This window comes from Podarcis muralis, chromosome 1 (assembly GCF_964188315.1).
Source record: "Podarcis muralis chromosome 1, rPodMur119.hap1.1, whole genome shotgun sequence".
Classification (NCBI taxonomy): Eukaryota; Metazoa; Chordata; class Lepidosauria; order Squamata; family Lacertidae; genus Podarcis; species Podarcis muralis.
The window spans coordinates 66,241,832-66,260,735 of NC_135655.1; the positions used below are offsets into that span (position 1 = coordinate 66,241,832).

At 43.6% G+C, this 18,904-nt stretch overlaps 1 protein-coding gene across 21 annotated transcripts in view; it reads left to right on the forward strand.

Annotated features, from left to right (window-relative positions):
• Window positions 1-18,904, forward strand: part of PPFIBP2 (PPFIB scaffold protein 2) — a 112,372-nt gene that overhangs the window by 40,220 nt on the left and 53,248 nt on the right. The window contains exon 1 of one of the 21 annotated variants that reach the window (XM_077930227.1): window positions 1,590-1,715. The exons of 17 other annotated variants lie outside the window; for them this stretch is intronic. Coding sequence is in view for 2 of the 4 variants with exons in the window: in XM_077930210.1 (XP_077786336.1) it covers window positions 6,362-6,409 (48 nt within the window). In the remaining 2 variants the exon portion in view is untranslated. Of the gene's footprint in view, window positions 1-1,589; window positions 1,716-2,020; window positions 2,148-5,838; window positions 6,410-7,805; window positions 7,833-18,904 lie in introns of those variants that run through there. 3 more of the 21 variants (XM_077930229.1, XM_077930210.1, XM_077930215.1) reach the window with 3 other exon arrangements.

Here is an 18,904-nt window from a genome sequence, read left to right on the forward strand (position 1 = left end):
GAGGAGGCGGCGCAACTTTATTTGCATATTCATGAGCTTATTTATTATTCATGAGCTTTCCCGGGCCCCCCCAATATTTTTTATAAGTCCGCGTCCCTGCCTGAACACCATGACTTTATCCTTGCCTATAGCCAGAGGCAGGTACCATTTACTGCTACAGCTTCTGAGAAGACAGAGTGGTGTATTGAGAGTAGTGGTGTTCAGTGACAACACACATTAGATATCCCAAAATCTACTGCACCTGCTAGGCTAACTCTGTTTTTCATTCAGGATATGCAACCTGAGTCTGGTTTAATCATGCAGGCTTGGAAAGGGAAAAAAGGAAGACAGGACAAAATAAGCTGTAATAGGGCTTGCAATTAAAACATCACATGCATTTAAATATGTTCTCGTTTACAAGTAGTGAAACACGAGGCACTGTATTTCTAGTTTGGTAGTGTTTTATGCAGATCTCTGATAGTGGTATTTCATTGTTCTGCACCCAGAACCGCTTAAAGAAAGGGTGTGGTGTGTGTGTGTGTGTGTGTGTGTGTGTGTGTGTGTGTGATAAAAATGTAAGAAAATGCTTAGTTGTACATTACGTTTTTCTTTTTTTAAAAGATATTGGGAAGGTATTATGTAGCTACCCAAGTTTACTAGTGTTTTTGGTTGCTTCCCACTCATGCTGTAATTAGAAAATCCCTGTAATGAGTGTGGAGACTAGACCTGTTTCAAGGTGGATTCATGGGTTACAGTTTCTAGGCTCACCTTGTCACATTACTGTACAGTGGTACCTCAGGTTACGAACTTAATTCATTCCAGAAGTCCGTTCTTAACCTGGCGCGGATTCCCTACATAGGCCTCCCGCGGCCCTGGAAGCGGATTGCGTTCATATCCCAGGGCAAAGTTCGCAACCCAGAACACCTACTTCTGGGTTTGTGGAGTTCATAACCCAAAGCATTCGTAAGCAGGACTGTTCGTAACCCGAGGTACCACTGTAAACTTGAATGCTTGACATGGAATCTGGATCCAGAGTATATGAGGGAATGCTTCATTCCCTGTAAGCTCCCACCCCCCTGCTTTTTCATTTAATCAACTAAAGCTCTCCTTAAAGGCAAGGGAAGCTATAGCAGAATGTTGCTTTCTGTGGGAGTGCACATTCTGTAGAACTTGTTTTTTCTACAGAGAGATTTATCTGGCTAACTTTCTTCAGGTTTTTAAAGGGACAGTACAGACTTCTTTATTCCACAAAGTATTTGCATATGTTTAACGTGCAGGATTTTATTTGACTGTATTTGGCTTTCTTCTGAAGGGACCTTGTTTGCAAAAATGTCAATGAAATATTAGCACTGGAGCAAAGTTGGTAGGTGGCTTTAATGCAGTGGCTGCTTTTATATTTGTAGTGGAAGCTATTTTAGGATAGAGTGGTGGTATATAAATGTTAAAAGTCATAGCAACAAAGAACAAAAAGGAAGTGATGAAAATGTCTAAAATGCTTTGAAGGAGCTCATCAGTGTGTGTACTTAGGAAAAAGAAGCAGATCTTGTTCCACTGGTTTTGTAAACTCAAGGGTTAACTCTTCCGATTATGTTCCAGGAAGTAGTAGTTTGTCTGTACAGTGACGCTTTACTTTTATTTTCTGACATGGAGAGATGACAAACCGTACACTTCTAAACAAAAAGTGGACTATTAAATCAACGTAGCAAGTGGTCTACTTTCAGCAGAGTTCTGCATTTGTAAGTATATAATGCCAAGTAATAAATGCACTGTGTTTCATAATTGAGAATACATATTCTTTATATCCTGGACAAAATAAAATGAATGGGCCGGAAGGTGGATGGCTTCAATCACTCCTAGGTATCTTATTTAGAAAACATTCACACCAGTTTGTTAAATAGAGAGGTGGGTGTTTTAAAGTTTGTTTAAACTTATTTTTTCTTGCATTTACATGGGGCCAAAGCTCAAAGCTGACATAAAACTAAGACTCAGGTAGCATGTGACTCAACGGAATGTACTTTATCAACATTCCTAACCGATAGGGCACTGACAGGAGTGCCAGATAAAAGCCTCTGAATTTCTAATTTCCTTTTTGGCTCAGAAGAAGGTGCAGGGGGAAAATCAAGGTGCAGTTACATGAAATGTGGAAGAAGTTGCTGAACCAGAAATAGGTATGTTAGATATTTTAAAACACCGTTTTTGACAAGTGCTGCTAGTGTTCAGGTGTTTAGGCTAGCAAACAGGATGGTGTAGCTCTCCCTTATTACTTATTGCCTGTTTTCAGGGAGGGGACCTGGTTCTGGGCAGGGACAGCTGGGCTTGAGTGGTGTGCTTCAGTGTGGTAGGATAATGGGGGAAGTGCTAAGCCAATCAAACAAAACTCTTCTGTAACCAGTGCTTTCAGAGCCGCAACACATAGGAAGCACAGTCAGCTTAACTAAAGACCTAGGAGATTTTAACCGAAAACATACATGTAGTAAAGCTTAGCTGATGAAGTAACTAGTCAAGAATCTAACTTCTCTTAAAAAATAAATAAATTACCATCTTCTAATAGTGTGGTCTTGGTGGTCCTACTCATGTATCGCCAGTCTGTCCAAAAACACAGATTCCAGTGCTTTTAATTTCTAGGACATGTTCAGATTCTTCCTTTTGCCTCTCATTTCCACTGAGAATTATGCCCAGGGAGAGAGTAGCAGTTGGCTTTGGGCTCACGTAATCTCTCCCTGCCCCAGGCTCCTTACCCTGGGAGAAACAAACATTATTTTTTTCTGTGTTTATTAGATCATGGGATCTCCTTGGCTCTCTCAGGTATATAACCCACAAGTGAAGAAGTGGGAGAGGTATAGAAGTGTTTGTAGAACTGAAGCCTGTTCTCAGTTTGCCCATTGATGGTGGTGGGTATATTGCCTATGGAGAGCCCTTGTTTTTAAGTTGAGACGCATGCTGACTAGGGTGCTCAGGTGTCTTTACAGCAGGCGTTCCTCTCACCATAAATGGTGGTATGATGTGTGGGTGGTAAGAGAACGCCGTCTTGGCAATCTGCCAGAACTTGCTGTCCTCAAGGCTTGAAACTCATTGAAATGTCTGTGGGATGTATAATTTGTTGAAATAGAAACCAGTATGGGTGGTCTTGGGGAGATTGTTTTAAGTGACCTACGTAGGTTTTCATTGGGGCGTATGTTTGTATATGCTGTCATAGTACGTTACTGCATACCAACATGCCTGAAATATACCCACACTTAAGTTTTTCACCCCCATTTTTTATATATTATATAGATTTAGAAAATGCCACCAGCCATGATTCTGATTAGGCCCCGCTGTTGCTGCTTCTGTTATGCAAAGTAGAAAAAATGACCCTGCATTAAACTATGTATTGAACATAATACTTGGTTTGGCCCATAGTGAGATTTGGATGAGGAAGCTACAGTAGTTGGAAACTGCTTGGGGAGATAGAATTCCATGCCAGATCAAGTAACCCACAGCTTGGACAAGCTGGAAGCTGTCTTTCAGATCTTGTTCTTCCTGTGGGGTACTATTTTGGGGTAGCTATTTTGGAGCCATTCTTAATAACTTCAGTAGTACAATCCTGATATTGTTCTGAAGATGCTCGACTGTTCCCAGTGCCTAGCATTGCTGTACTTCCAAGAGTACCTTTTTGTCATGGTTAAGTGATCAGCTGGAAAAGCTCGTGCCATTCTGTTGCTGTTGCATACCCTCTGGGGTTTGCTTCCTGTTTGGGTACTTCTGTTTCAAGGTGTGCATTTTCCCCATTCGTGGATGCTGCGCAGAGCAAGACACTGAGATGGAGATTGCTTCTAGCTCCCACCCCATTTTGTCAAGTGGCCTTGTGAAAGACGGTAACACAAACTGGTAACAGTGGCACTTGGAAATTTGTTGTTTGCTTAAGAAAAGGCATGTGCGCACAGGTATATAAATAAACTGTGCACATGCCCAGAACAGAAAAATGGGGAGGAGTGGAGGGTGGGGGAAGAGTGACTGAGGATAGAGGCATAAAATCACCACAGAGATACTTTCTGTCAACCCCCGCCCACTGGTGTGCTCTGAATATCCATGGCTGAAAACAGGAATGTGTGGGACCTGATCTGCCCCTCCCTCCAAAACCCCCAGATCTTTGTGACTTCCTGTCTTGAAGAAGCACCCCTAGACATCTCCCTAAGAAAAAGAGGGCCTAGCAGCTGGCACTTTTTGCTGTGGCAGATGGCAGTTTCTTTCCATGATCAACAGTTACCCATAGTAAGCATGTCTAGTCTAGGTGAGTTACTTCATGTAGACGTTTCTTTGGGGCCTTCTGTTAAGAAAGGCCGATAGCTCAGTGGGACAGCTCATGCTTTGGGAGTGACAAGTGATAAAATCCCCACCTTCTCCAGGTATGACTGGAAAAGATTCCTCTCTGAAACTGTGGAGATGTACTGCCAGTCAGTGTGGGGCAGTACTGAGCTGGATGGACCAGTAGTCTGACATGGCATATATATTTCCCAAAAGAATAGACACAGTCTGCCTGTTTTAAAGATACTTGGGTATGTTCTTGAGCTTTATTGGGAAATAGCACAACAGGGACACATTTTGGGGTGGGGGTGGGGAGGTTCAGCTAAGAGCTTGTTAGGCATGCAATATGTTCAAAGAGGAGAGCGCAAAATATGGTCTGAAGCTCAAGATCATGGCCACTGGTCCCATCACCTCCTGGCAAATAGAAGGGGAAGAAATGGAGGCAGTGAGAGATTTTACTTTCTTGGGCTCCATGATCACTGCAGATGGTGACAGCAGCCATGAAATTAAAAGACGCCTGCTTCTTGGGAGAAGGGCAATGACAGGCCTAGACAGCATCTTGAGAAGTAGAGACGTCACCTTGCCAACAAAGGTCCGTATAGTTAAAGCCATGGTTTTCCCAGTAGTGGTGTATGGACGTGAGAGCTGGACCATAAAGAAGGCTGATCGCCGAAGAATTGATGCTTTTGAATTATGGTGCTGGAGGAGACTCTTGAGAGTCCCATGGACTGCAAGAAGATTAAACGCATCCATTCTTAAGGAAATCAGCCCTGAGTGCTCACTGGAAGGACAAATCGTGAAGCTGAGGCTCCAGTACTTTGGCCACCTCATGAGAAGAGAAGACTCCCTGGAGAAGACACTGATGCTGGGAAAGATGGAGGGCACAAGGAGAAGGGGGCGACAGAGGACGAGATGGCTGGATAGTGTTTTCGAGGTTACCAGCATGAGTTTGACCAAACTGCGGGAGGTAGTGGAGGACAGAGGTGCCTGGCGTGCTCTGGTCCATGGGGTCACAAAGAGTCGGACACGACTAAACGACTAAACAACAACAACAACAACATGTTCACTTGTCATTTCCCCTTCTCAAGTATTACATGCAATGTATCTGAACGAGTCAAGAGCCAAAGCTAATGCTGTTGCAGAGAAGAAGAAAGGGGTACACCTTGTTATGGGGATTCGATGAGGAGGGCTGAACCATGTGAGCTCCTTGGAGAAAAAGGGCGGGATATAAATGCAACAAACACACCTTAAGCATTGCTTTGATATGTGTCCTCATGCGACTACAACAATACCTGAATGCTTCCATCTTCAGCCAGGGAATGTAAACACGTTGAAGGTATTTTTGCAATCTGTTGATGCATCGCCCCCTCTTGGAAATCTGTACAGGGAACGCTTGGCTTTGTGCAGAAGGGGGCTGTCCTAAAATATTTGTGCCTTTGTGAGAATGGAGTAACCAGCAATTCTCAAACGGCAGGGCTTATTTTTAGCTAAGTCTCAGCCTGAAATAAATTGGAAGCTGAGGAGCGTTCTGATAAACACGAGTAAAACAGAGACAGGAAATAGAGGGTCTTTGGGTAATGAGTTCCAGCCACTCTTGAAACAGAAAGCTAGTGAAGGCATTACTTGAAAATAGTTTCTCTATGACAGCCTAGCAATTTTTAGCTTGTTATTTTACCATTAAAAGGGAACACTCTCACTGCAGTTTTCAACTGCACTACAGAAGCTTCCCTTTCCCCCTCCCTCCCTCTCTCTTTTTTCCCCTCAGACCATCTGGCATTATGCATCTTTTGAAGCCTTTAGAATGATATTACTGCCTGTTGATGACTGATCTCTGCTTAAAAAAACCCAGATGCTCTCTGGGTTGGGGAGGTGGGGAGACGCTGCCTGAAGTTTGTACAGTTGTGTGTGTACATTCAGCAGAAGAGTTTAGAAGGAGCCCGGGGGACAATTTTAAGTCAAATATGTACAGACATCCAGCTTGCTAGAGGTAGAGAAACTCAGTGTGAGTTGGGGAGAGCGCTAGATAGAAAGATTGTGGTGTCTCTCCAGAACAAAGCTGTGAACCCAGGGAATATAATTGCTGAGATGGGCCCGAAGCATGGAGAGTGAGATTGATATTTACAAACACTTCACGTGGCTAAAGAGGGTAAGTGACTCTTCTGCAGTTCTGTTACTTAACAGCTTTGTGGGTAGAGAAAATGGAATACATTAACTTTTTCCACCTCTGTGGGAAATTATGGCTTGTCCCACAGTCTGAAAATGGGACAGGCATTGAGGAGAGAACCAATATTCCTTTGTCTTTACAAAGAACAGTGGGAGTGTTCTGAGTACTGTTTTAATGTGGTATTAAATGATAACTGTCCAAAGAGGGTTTCAGATCTGATCCTAGTTCACAGCTAATGGTGAAAATGCATGTGTGCATTTCATGTTACCAGCTTTTCAGGTAACCCTTTCTTTCTTTGTCTAACGTTTGCGCATATACTATAGTTGCGTGCTTTTAAACATGGCAAGCTAACCTGTGGATTTTAAGTAATTCAATCCCATTGACCACAATAGGTTTGAAATCAGTTTCTCCCAATTTGTTTTGCATTTAGATCACAATGATCATCTTAATTTTGTAGTGGCTAATTTAAATCCAGTATTGAGAAGCACCTTAACTATATTTTATCTATAGGGGATGTGGGCTAGCGAGGATAGCATAAGGCAGAATTTCTTCATCTTCTTGAAGAATTTTTGTTTGTCTCTCTACATAAATGGACTTAAGGTTGCAGTGAAATACACTTCACAAGGAGTATTCATTTCACTACTCAGTTGAAATAATGCTAAGTAGTACTGCAACATTCCTCTTCCAAGTGCCTTTGCGTACTAAGGAAAATAATATACAACCTTGGCAAAGTGCAGTATTTATCATTGGCTCTATTAATGACTAAAGTGAAGTTTAAATGAACTGGGATTACATAGTTGAGTTTTTGCACTGAGGAAGTTTGTTTCACTATGCAATATTATGAATGTCTACTTATAAGCAAAGCTCATTGAGCTTAATGGTCCTTACTCCCAGCTAAGTGGATATAGGATAGCAGCCTCAGGTATGCCATTCCGGAGAATCAAAAGGACAAGAAATGGCAGTTAATATTTTAAAGGATATGCATCTGAGTGATAAAATAATGCAAATTTTATTTGTGTAGGAAGTCTGATTTTAGCTCCGAAAGTAAATGGTTAGATTACGTATTTAGCATCATATATTTTCAAAACTAAGTGGTGAAAGTTCATAGTAAGTAGGACATACAGCATTTGCACTAAATTGATCTTAATATTGGTTCTCTTCAGCTAAACAAATTTTCAGAAAGCCGGACTATGCTTGCAAACTAAGCTCTGGTTTCCTGTGGCAGAAAGGACATTGACACTGTGCAACATTCTTGTGGGAGAACTCATTCTCAAGATTGTGGGCGTAATTGGGATTATATCCAAACACAGTTTGCTAAATATGTGCACGGTGCTCTGTTAAAACAGCCTGTGGAGTCTCTGCTCTTATTCTAAGGAAATGGAAGTGTGATGGAATGTCAGTAGCTGTGAGTAGCTTCTTTATATGTAGAGGGTTTTAAAAGTGCGGTACACTGATTGCAACATGCCTGTGAATAGTGATTCTTAAAGAATGGTTGTCGGGGCAGCGGAGGGATGTAGTAAAGACAGAACTTATGTTGTGGTCCCATGGGGGATAAAATGAGGAAATGCAGTAAAAGGGCTCCAGGCACTTCTGCATTTCTCCAAGGAAAAACTTGATTCCCATTGTGCTCACACAAGCTCCTTTGATAAGTAATTAAAACATTTGCAGGAAGCTGTGCAGTGAATTCATTCTGATGCCACATGATCCCATTGCTGTTGCATGCTTGGGCACCAACTGCAGTGGTAACCTGATGCTCTTTTGGCTGGTAATAAAAGCACTGCTTCCTCCAATAGATGCTTGGGGTGGGGGGAGAGAGCAGCAAGGGTGAGGAACTGAACTGGGCTCCCGTCAGTTCTCAGTTGCGTGTGCCAAACCTGGCTCTAGTTTCACGGGACGGGGGAATGAAACAGGCATAACATCAGTTTTGTTATTGCAAGAGTGCAGAGCCAGGTTTGCTGAATGATTTAGTGGTGAGTTGTAAGGCAGGAGGAAAAGTATGAAGTGGCTAAAATACTCAGTTGATCAAATGATTCAGCTGCCCAAACCTTTGAACCCACTTGCATTTTATAAGCCATAGAAACTAAGGGCTTGTGGTTGCTCTACTTGAACTTGCTTGAAAGTGCCATTCATGATTTCTGTAGCACTCCTATCAAATGTCCATGACAAAACACCCCTTCCTTGTAAGCAATTCCAGCCAAGAAGAGGCTTGTTCAAAGTCCAGTCAAGAGATCTTGGGGCACTGGTCATGTGGCAGCATGCGGAAGGGACAAGTAACTGGAGCCAAAACAAACAGCCTCCCCTTTTCTTTGATCATAAAGCAAGCAGAGTTGCTTTTCCCCCCTCTTATCAAAGAGGCTTTGGTGACAAGTAGAGGAGGGATGTGTTATATGTGTACTCTCATTTAAGGGGGTGATGTACATTGGCCACAAAAAGCACTTCATTACTTTGTTTTAAATTATATATGCATGGATCTCCTTTCCATTAAAGAAATTGTGGCTTCTAGTAAGCAGGATAAGACTGCAGATTTGAATAATGGTAATACTTTTATTAATGTTAAGTCATGGTTTGTTCAGCTAAGTTACAGTTTGTTTTAATACAGTGGTGCCCCGCAAGACGAATGCCTCACAAGACGAAAAACTCGCTAGACGAAAGGGTTTTCCGTTTTTTGAGTCGTTCCGCAAGACGAATTTCCCTATGGGCTTGCTTCGCAAGACATTTCTTGCGAGTTTGTTTCCTTTTTCTTAAAGCCGCTAAGCCGTTAATAGCCACTAAGACGTTAATAGCCGCTAAGCCGCTAATAGCCGTGCTTCGCAAGACGAAAAAACAGCAAGACAAAGAGACTCGCGGAACGGATTAATTTTGTCTTGCGAGGCACCACTGTATCTGAAGCAGAAAAAGAAGGAAGAATAAACCAGAATCCTTTGAACCAGCATAATTTAAAGCTGATTTTCAAACACTCAGATTTTCTGTTCTCCCTGAATTGATAGACCATTGGCAAGTCATGGTTCGGGCTCTGATTCCACTTGAAGAGTGTGTCACAACTTTGGAGACAGAAGTAAACGAATGAAGCTGAGTTCTGAACAGATGATAGACAAGGGTAGAGGAGCTCTAAACAATGATTGGCCTGTGATACGTCAGAGTGCTGCTCCATTCACTTTGTGTAAAGGACTCTTAGCATAACTCCACCCCCACACACCCATCATGGAGCTCTTGCATGTACCAGGACATCTAAAATACTGTAAGCCCATTACTGTGGAAGCATCAGTATTACAAACAAGTTGACGTATACTTAGAAATTTCTTTAAAATCCAAAAAAAATTCCTTGCAGTAGCACCTTAAAGACCAACTAAGTTAGTTCTTGGTATGAGCTTTCGTGTGCATGCACACTTCTTCAGATACTTCCAGTATTTGCTGTAATAGGAAGAAATTGGTCATGTAGTAGGCACATTCAAATGAGTGGTTCGCAACAATGGACATTAGTTTTTCTCTTCTTGATATTTTTCCAGACATGAGTGCAGATTAACTAAATCCGAAGTCTTCAAAATGGTCTGTAGGGCTGAGCTACTGAACGAATAGTTGGATGACTACATTTTGTTGGCTCTGCTCTGTTTCCATCTGCCAGTTTGCATTTAAAGGAAAGTCAGAATACATTGAACATGTCTCAACAGCTACACTTTTCTGCACAAGCAGTTGCTTTTATCATCACATGGCTGTTATTCAGTATTCCAAATGGAATATAATGGCTTCACATAAACAAACAAAGCAACAAGTCCTTGCGATATAGCTGCAGTGAATAGCCTGGGAGAAAAAGGCAACTAATCTGAGTAAATTCACCAAAGAACTCCTGCATGTGTGCTGCGTGGAAGACCAGCCTTGTTTGTGCTCAGTTGAATTAAGGAAAGGATGTTTTTGAGTTCTTCTTCATGACAGTTGTTCATACAAGGCTATGCAAGGCTACCAGTAGTGTTGTTGAAACTTGGCATGTCTCTCATAGAATCATAGAATCATAGAATCATAGAATCATAGAGTTGGAAGAGACCACAAGGGCCATCGAGTCCAACCCCCTGCCAAGCAGGAAACACCATCAGAGCACTCCTGACATATGGTTGTCAAGCCTCTGCTTAAAGACCTCCAAAGAAGGAGACTCCACCACACTCCTTGGCAGCAAATTCCACTGTCGAACAGCTCTTACTGTCAGGAAGTTCTTCCTAATGTTTAGGTGGAATCTTCTTTCTTGTAGTTTGGATCCATTGCTCCGTGTCCGCTTCTCTGGAGCAGCAGAAAACAGCCTTTCTCCCTCCTCTATGTGACATCCTTTTATATATTTGAACATGGCTATCATATCACCCCTTAACCTCCTCTTCTCCAGGCTAAACATGCCCAGCTCCCTTAGCCGTTCCTCATAAGGCATCGTTTCCAGGCCTTTGACCATTTTGGTTGCCCTCCTCTGGACACGTTCCAGTTTGTCAGTGTCCTTCTTGAACTGTGGTGCCCAGAACTGGACACAGTACTCCAGGTGAGGTCTGACCAGAGCAGAATACAGTGGCACTATTACTTCCCTTGATCTAGATGCTATACTCCTATTGATGAGGCCCAGAATTGCATTGGCTTTTTTAGCTGCCGCGTCACACTGTTGGCTCATGTCAAGTTTGTGGTCAACCAAGACTCCTAGATCCTTTTCACATGTACTGCTCTCAAGCCAGGTGTCACCCATCTTGTATTTGTGCCTCTCATTTTTTTTGCCCAAGTGCAATACTTTACATTTCTCCCTGTTAAAATTCATCTTGTTTGTTTTGGCCCAGTTCTCTAATCTGTCAAGGTCGTTTTGAAGTGTGATCCTGTCCTCTGGGGTGTTAGCCACCCCTCCCAGTTTGGTGTCATCTGCAAATTTGATCAGGATGCCCTTGAGTCCATCATCCAAGTCGTTGATAAAGATGTTGAATAAGACCGGGCCCAGGACAGAACCCTGTGGCACCCCACTAGTCACTCTTCTCCAGGATGAAGAGGAACCATTGATGAGCACCCTTTGGGTTCGGTCAGTCAGCCAGTTACAAATCCACTGAGTGGTGGCATAGTCAAGACCGCATTTTACCAGCTTCTTTACAAGAATATCATGGGGCACCTTGTCAAATGCCTTGCTGAAATCAAGGTAGACTACATCCACTGCGTTCCCTTCATCTACCAGGCTTGTAATTCTGTCAAAAAACGAGATCAGGTTAGTCTGACATGACTTATTTTTCAGAAATCCATGCTGACTATTGGTGATCACAGCATTCCTTTCTAGGTGCTCACAGACTGTTTGCTTAATGATCTGCTCCAGAATCTTCCCTGGTATTGATGTCAGACTGACTGGGCGGTAATTATTTGGGTCCTCTCTTTTCCCCTTTTTGAAAATAGGGACAACATTTGCCCTCCTCCAGTCTGCCGGGACTTCGCCTGTTCTCCAGGAATTCTCAAAGATGACTGCCAGTGGTTCTGAAATCACATCTGCCAGTTCTTTTAATACTTTTGGATGCAGTTCATCTGGCCCTGGAGACTTGAATACATCTAGACTAGCCAAGTATTCTTGTACTATCTCCTTAGTTATTCTGGCTGTGTTTCCTCTGCTGAATCATTCTGGGCTGTGTTTCCTCTGCTGAATCACCTGCTTCCTTCCACATTTAGCCTGTTACCATGTTGTGTTCCCATAAAATGTTGTAAAAAATTGTCCCCTCCTCCATCTGCAAACCATGGGGGCATCTTTCTTAAGAGCGGTAGTCTCGTAATCTGGGGAACCGGGTTCGCGTCTCCGCTCCTCCACATGCAGCTGCTGGGTGACCTTGGGCTGGTCACACTTCTCTGAAGTCTCTCAGCCCTACTCACCTCACAGAGTGTCTGTTGTGGGGGAGGAAGGGAAAGGAAAATGTTAGCCGCTTTGAGACTCCTTAAAGGGAGTGAAAGGCGGGATATCAAATCCAAACTCCTCTTCTTCTTCTTCTTCTTCTTCTTCTTCTACTACTACTACTACTACTACTACTACTTTTTACATTCTTTTTTTACATTCAGACCTTGTAATACTTCCTCCAAAATTAATGCACAGGCTTTGTATCTTCTTCCTAATTACCTCACATGGTCATTTGTGAGTATAAAATGGGGGTATGTTCCTTTGAGCCCCTTGTTGGAGGAAAGGTGGGTGATAAATGAAGTAGAAAAATCTATTTTCTTTTTTTTTTAAAGCACTGAACACTGTAGAAACCTTATATACCTTTCTCCCTCAGTCCACCCAACACACAAATTGCAGTATGACCCACAAAACTCTACCGTGGCCCTCTTAAGTTATGTTTTCCCTTTGAATTGTTTTAGAGGCTTTTGGAAAGAATTTCTTGCACATTAAGTTAGAGATGAAAGGGCTTCTACCAGGCACACATAATTTATTGGCTCTTTGTGTTAGGTACCCAGGTCCTACTTTTAGGCGCAGAGTAAGGCAGCCACTTCAGTTAGCTGATTTTTGGATGTATTGAAAACGCAGCGGATTGTAGGTATTTAATATATTGTTATATTTCCACTCACGCGAGTCACGTTTGTGCTGCCAAAATAACTCGGCAAGCATTGGGCACTATGCATCTTGGGTGCTTTGTTCAGCCTTCAGGCAGCAAAATGTCTTGGGCCAGTCCTGCGGATGCCCAGTACTCTCTGTTCTTAGAGAGCAGCGTCTCTCTCACCTGCCTATGTAAACACATTTCTGAATAACCTTGGAGTCCTCCAGGGCATGTCTTTGACTTTATGCAACCTGTCCCACTCCAGATTGTCTCTGGAGCCTTTTGATAGCTGTCTCCCCTTGTTCCAGTTCTGAGCTCTAGGTCCTGGGATGGTTGCTCCAGTTGTCCACTGCTCCCCTACCTCCTCCTACAATCTACGCAATTCCGAAGCCATATGTGAAAGCTTTCACGTTAATTTGGAAAAGTGTGGATAACTGTGTAGCTCATACTGCTCAAGGAAAATGTCTACACTTCAAATATGACATTCTTTAAATGCAGCCAGTGAACGGCTGCCAAAACTTTAAAAGTTCAAAAACCAGATGTTTCTGGGGTTTGTGATCCTTTACCAGGTGAATGACCACAGGAGGTTCTTCTTGGGGAGCCATGACAGCACTTGCTTCCATCATAATCTAAAAGCCTGTACCCTTGGGCCATATTGCTATGTTTTTTATCTTCTCATTATGTTTGCCATAAAGAGAGCCAGTATCTTAAGAGATGCTGTCTGAGACAGAGCAGCTGTTTGCTTAGTAGGTGAGCCTGTCTGGACTGCATTTGTCTGTTCTTATTAAACCTCGAAGCAGCTGATGTTTTGGCAGAGCTGATATTTTCTCCTTGGATTACTCTGTCTGATGTGGATGTTGGCTGATGTAGTTCCATCCCAAGATATTTTGGAAGCGTTAATCAGAGCAGGAAGCATTGAAATACATTATCTATTTATGGCTTAATGCAGGGTGAATCTTTATCCAGAATTTAATGAATTGTCCTGAGAGAGGCAAAACCTATTTCAACGTACAAAATACACCCGCTCTTCTAGTTGCTTAAGATACCTTTATGTTGCGCCAAGGGGCTTTTATCCTATAGTAAAGGTAAAGGTACCCCTGCCCGTACGGGCCAGTCTTGACAGACTCTAGGGTTGTGCGCCCATCTCACTTAAGAGGCCGGGGGGGCAGCGCTGTCCGCAGACACTTTCCGGGTCACGTGGCCAGCGTGACAAGCTGCATCTGGTGAGCCAGCGCAGCACACAGAAACGCCATTTACCTTCCCGCCAGTAAGCGGTCCCTATTTATCTACTTGCACCCGGGGGAGCTTTCGAACTGCTAGGTTGGCAGGCACTGGGACTGAACAACGGGAGCGCACCCCGCCGCGGGGATTCGAACCGCCGACCTTTCGGCAAGCCCTAGGCGCTGAGGCTTTTACCCACAGCGCCACCCACGTCCCTATAGATTCCTATAGATTATCCTATAGATTCATCCTATTATGGACTTTCTGGGTCAAATGTGTCAGCCCAATATTAGGTCTGGCTACCTAATGAACAGAGGTCAGGAATATGCTGAGCAAAGTTATATCCCAATCATAAAGAACGTTGTGAAAGGAAATAAGACACTCTGTTTCCAGGTAAGTATGTAGATACTGCCCTCTTGGCAATGCCTGTTGCTGCCTTTCGATCCTGCACAAAACTGACTTGAGGACAGGCTCAAGTGAGTAGCCATGAAACTTGCTGGGTGGCCTGTGTCTCAGCTTAACATCCTCTGCAGGGTGGCTGTGAGGATAAAATGGAGCAGGGAGGAGAACCATGTATGGCAACTTGAGTTCTTTGGAGGAAAGGTGGCATCTACATTGACATACTCGATAAGTATCTGAATAGAGGTGGTTAACTCATTTTACCTTTCAAATCCTGGCTGTGGCATCTTCAGCTGTGCTGGGAGTTTGTATGTTTTTTGCTACATACTGGAATGCAAGGAATGTTCTTTATAAAGAATTCAGCAATTGCATGGAACTGTGTCCCTCTTATTGCTTGATTTTCATTTGTTGTGATAAGGGTGAACTGTTGACTTTTCATAAACTGTACAATACTTTTTCCAGTGCATGGGAAGAAGTAATGGGTGTATTAATTGTTCGTCAACAGTGAATCTGAAGAACATGGTAGGATTGCCACCTTGCAGGCCTGGATGCATACCTTAAAAAAAATCAAAAATCCCCAGTACAATGAGAGAACGTAGCTGTGTCTTCTCTCTTCTGTTCTCTTCCCTGGTTCTGATGTCTCTGCCTGTTTTGCCCTGGTATCTCACCCACCACAGCAGCTGATGGCAGGACCAGGATAAGAATAGGTGGGATATGCAGGGGTTTAAAGGCAACTGAACTAGAAAATATGTCTGTTTTACATATTTAAAAAATGTGCATTTCCTGTTTTGAAGGCAGGAGGGTAATAAGTAGCAGACAGCTCACTGAGTTTTGGATCAGATTTGTCTTTTGTGGAATTCCAGAAATATGCTGGAGTTGGATGGGTGGCAGTGGACTGACCCTACAGCTGGGATCAATTAATTCCCCTCTTAACCACCCCCTTCTCTCTCTCTCATATATGGGTGTAGAGAGGGGAAAGGGAAGATGTTTTCACTTTTGCCACGATTATTGTTGGGAAACTGCCAGGGAGATATTGTCCATCATGACCCCAAGCCGGCTGCCGGACGTCCATCGATCTCCCGTAGCCAGGCAGATCCAGCAGTTAGCGACACGAAGCCTTAGAAATGGATTGCCACATTCTAGGCTTGTGCACACTGTTCTTTATCAGCAGAAAACACAGCCAGAAAGCTTGCACCGCAGAAGAGCATAATTTACAGACTTTATTTAGCGTTGAACAGAACAAAGGAAAAACATGACCGTTCTGTGTCAGTGCCTCTGACCGACTGAAATCGAAAGGAAACAGCAAACATAAACATCCTGTGACTAGGACATGCGCAGACTCTGTGACTCTCAAAGCCTGCTCCCTTTTAAGGTGGAACGGAAATATCCCAACATCCTCCCCCTTTCCGTGTAACCTGTAGTACCTGTGGTTCACCCAATTGCAACCTCTGTGTGTAAACCTTTAGTTGTTCTTTGTTAACAACCTTAGACAACAGATCAGCAGGAATTTCATTTCCTGCCATGTAGGACACCCGAATCAGTCCCTTTTGAATACACTCTCTTGCACGATGTAGCTTAATCTGCAAGTACTTGGTTCTTTGCTTGCAACTCTCGGAGTTCAGCAAAGCCAAACATGATCTATTGTCTTGATACACTTGTATAGGACATTTCACAGAAACCCCGATGTCCTTAAACAGTTGCATCAACCATTCACAATCCATGAGTGAAAATGACAGAGCATTGAGTTCTGCTTCACAGGAACTTAGGCTCACTGTTGTTTGCTTCTTGCACAACCAGTCAAACAGGCAGTGGTTGTACATGTAGCATACTCCAGAAGTGCTTGTACCATCTGTGGTGTCACTTCCAAAACTTGCATCTGCAAAGATTTCAAGACCTCCAGTCTTCTGACTGGTGAACCTCAGCCTGTAGTGCATAGTCCCTTTCAAATAGCGGGCTATGCGCTTCAGAGCTTTCCAATCCTGAACCGTAGGATTGTTGGCATGTCTGCTAAGCAGATTACAGCTTACAGCTATGTCAGGTCTTGAACATCTGGCAATGAAATTCAGCTTGCCTAGAACGCATCTGTATAGCGTTGTGTCAGAAAACGCTTCAGCAGTACTGTCTACCTGGTAACCTGTCACCATCGGTGTGTCTGCTGGGTTTGCATCAACCAAATTCAACCTGGTTAATACATCAGCAATTTTCTGTGTTTGGTGTACCAGAAAATTACCTGCTTGGTCCTTCTCCACCTGCAGAGAAAGATAGTTGGATACCTCACCAAGATCCTTCATGTCAAAGTGCTCCTTCAGCTGAGCTAGGGTGCTTTGATAGAAAGCCTGATTCTTCCAAAACATCAGAAGATCATCAACAAAACATAAACAATACAGTTTGTTTTGCCCCTCCTCCTTGACAAACACACATGGATCAGCTTTGCCCTGGTGAAAACCTAGAGAAAGCAACGTTTCAGTGAGTTTTGTGTTCCAACACCTAGCACTCTGCTTGAGACCATATAAGGATTTCCGCAGTTTACAGACCATTCCCTTCTGTATCTGCATCCCGTCAGGTGGAAGCATAAACAGCTCCTCGTTCAAAATCCCGTACAAAAAAGCTGTATTAATGTCATGATGGGAAACATGCAGTTTCTCCTCCGCAGCGATCTTGAGCATCAGCCGAATGCTCTCATATTTGACGGTGGGTGAGTAGGTCTCGTGGTAATCCTGTCCTGGTACCTGTGAAAAACCTCTGGCAACCAATCTGGCTTTATGTCTGACAACCTTGCCATTCTGGTCTGTCTTGGCCTTGAAGACCCATTTGCTGCCAACCAGTCTCATTCCTGGGACTACCGGTACCAGCTCCCAAGTTTGGTTCCTGTTCAAGGAATCAACTTCAGCCTTCATGGCATTAAGCCAAGGCTCAGCATCTTTAGAGGTTAACTCCTGAACCTCTTTGAAGCTTGAAGGTTCCCACACCTTCTCTGAGCTACTAAGAACAGCAGTTGCAGTCTTAGCAAACTCATCAGCAAATCTCTTTGGAGGTCTGCCTTTGGTCGCCCTTTCAGACCTGCGTACTAGACGCAAGTCTTCTGGACTCATCTCCTCTTTCTTAGGAGAAAAATGACCAATGGTGAACAGTGGTTCTTCCAGTTCATTGTCAGACGCATCAGATGGTCTGACTGAGGCCTTTGCACTCTTGTAGTCTGCTGTGTCATCACTCTCACTGACATCAGCAGCAGCGCCGCCCACTGAACTGGAATCCGAACTCTGATCATCATCATCATCATCATCCTCATCCTCAGTTTCCTCAGCTTTCTCAGCACGATCTGCTTTCTTCACATCACCTTCATCCTCCTCTGGGTAACTCTGGAAAATTCCCACATTTTCCCCCCACTTAGGATTGTACTCAACACTCCTTGTGAACTTTATGGATTTAGAGTCAGTCATCCATACCCTGTATGCACCTTTTTCGTACCCCATGAACAAACCATGTGCCCCACGCTTCCCAAGCTTGTTGGTTTGTGGGGTGCGTACCCACATGTCAGAACCAAAAATTCTCATGTGTTTGGTGTTGGGTTTCTTGCCAAACATCTTCTCATAGGGGGTACAACCAATGGGTGATGACAATCTGCGATTAACGGTATAAGCTACCGTTGACAGAGCTTCCCCCCAAAACTTCTCAGGGAGATTGGCATCATGTAACAAGGTTTTCATTCCTTGCAGCAATGTTTGATTTGCTCGCTCCGCAAGCCCATTCATCCATGGCGATCTAGGCGTTGTCAAGTCATGCTGGATTCCCTTCTCAGTCAGGAAAGCTTCAAACTGCTGAGAAGTGAACTCCCCGCCCCGATCGGTAAACAGGCAGGCGATACGTTTACCGTGAGCATTCTCCAACCAAGCACAGAATGCTTTGAACCTAGGAAACGCTTGCGATTTCTGCTCGAGCATAAACACATGAATGTACCTAGAAAAAGAATCAATTAGAACCATGAAGAACCTTGCTCCTCCTAAAGAGGGCGCAAGAGGACCAACCAGGTCTGCGTGAACTAGCTGGTAGGGTTTGGAAGCCTGCCTGCTAGACTCTTTGCCTTTTGGAGCAACCTTCACCTTGTTCTCTGCACAAGATACACATTTCATGTGATACTTACAAGGTTTGATGTTCAAACCTTCAACCAATCCAGGCATCTTGGCCAGCGCCTGCCAAGACATGTGACAAAATCTTCGATGTGCATCATGAATGCATCCTGCATGAAGAACCTTGTTAGTTTGTGCAACACAACAAGAATCAGCATTAGACACAACAGCATTGTCATCATAAGTTATACAGAATAAACCATCTATAAACT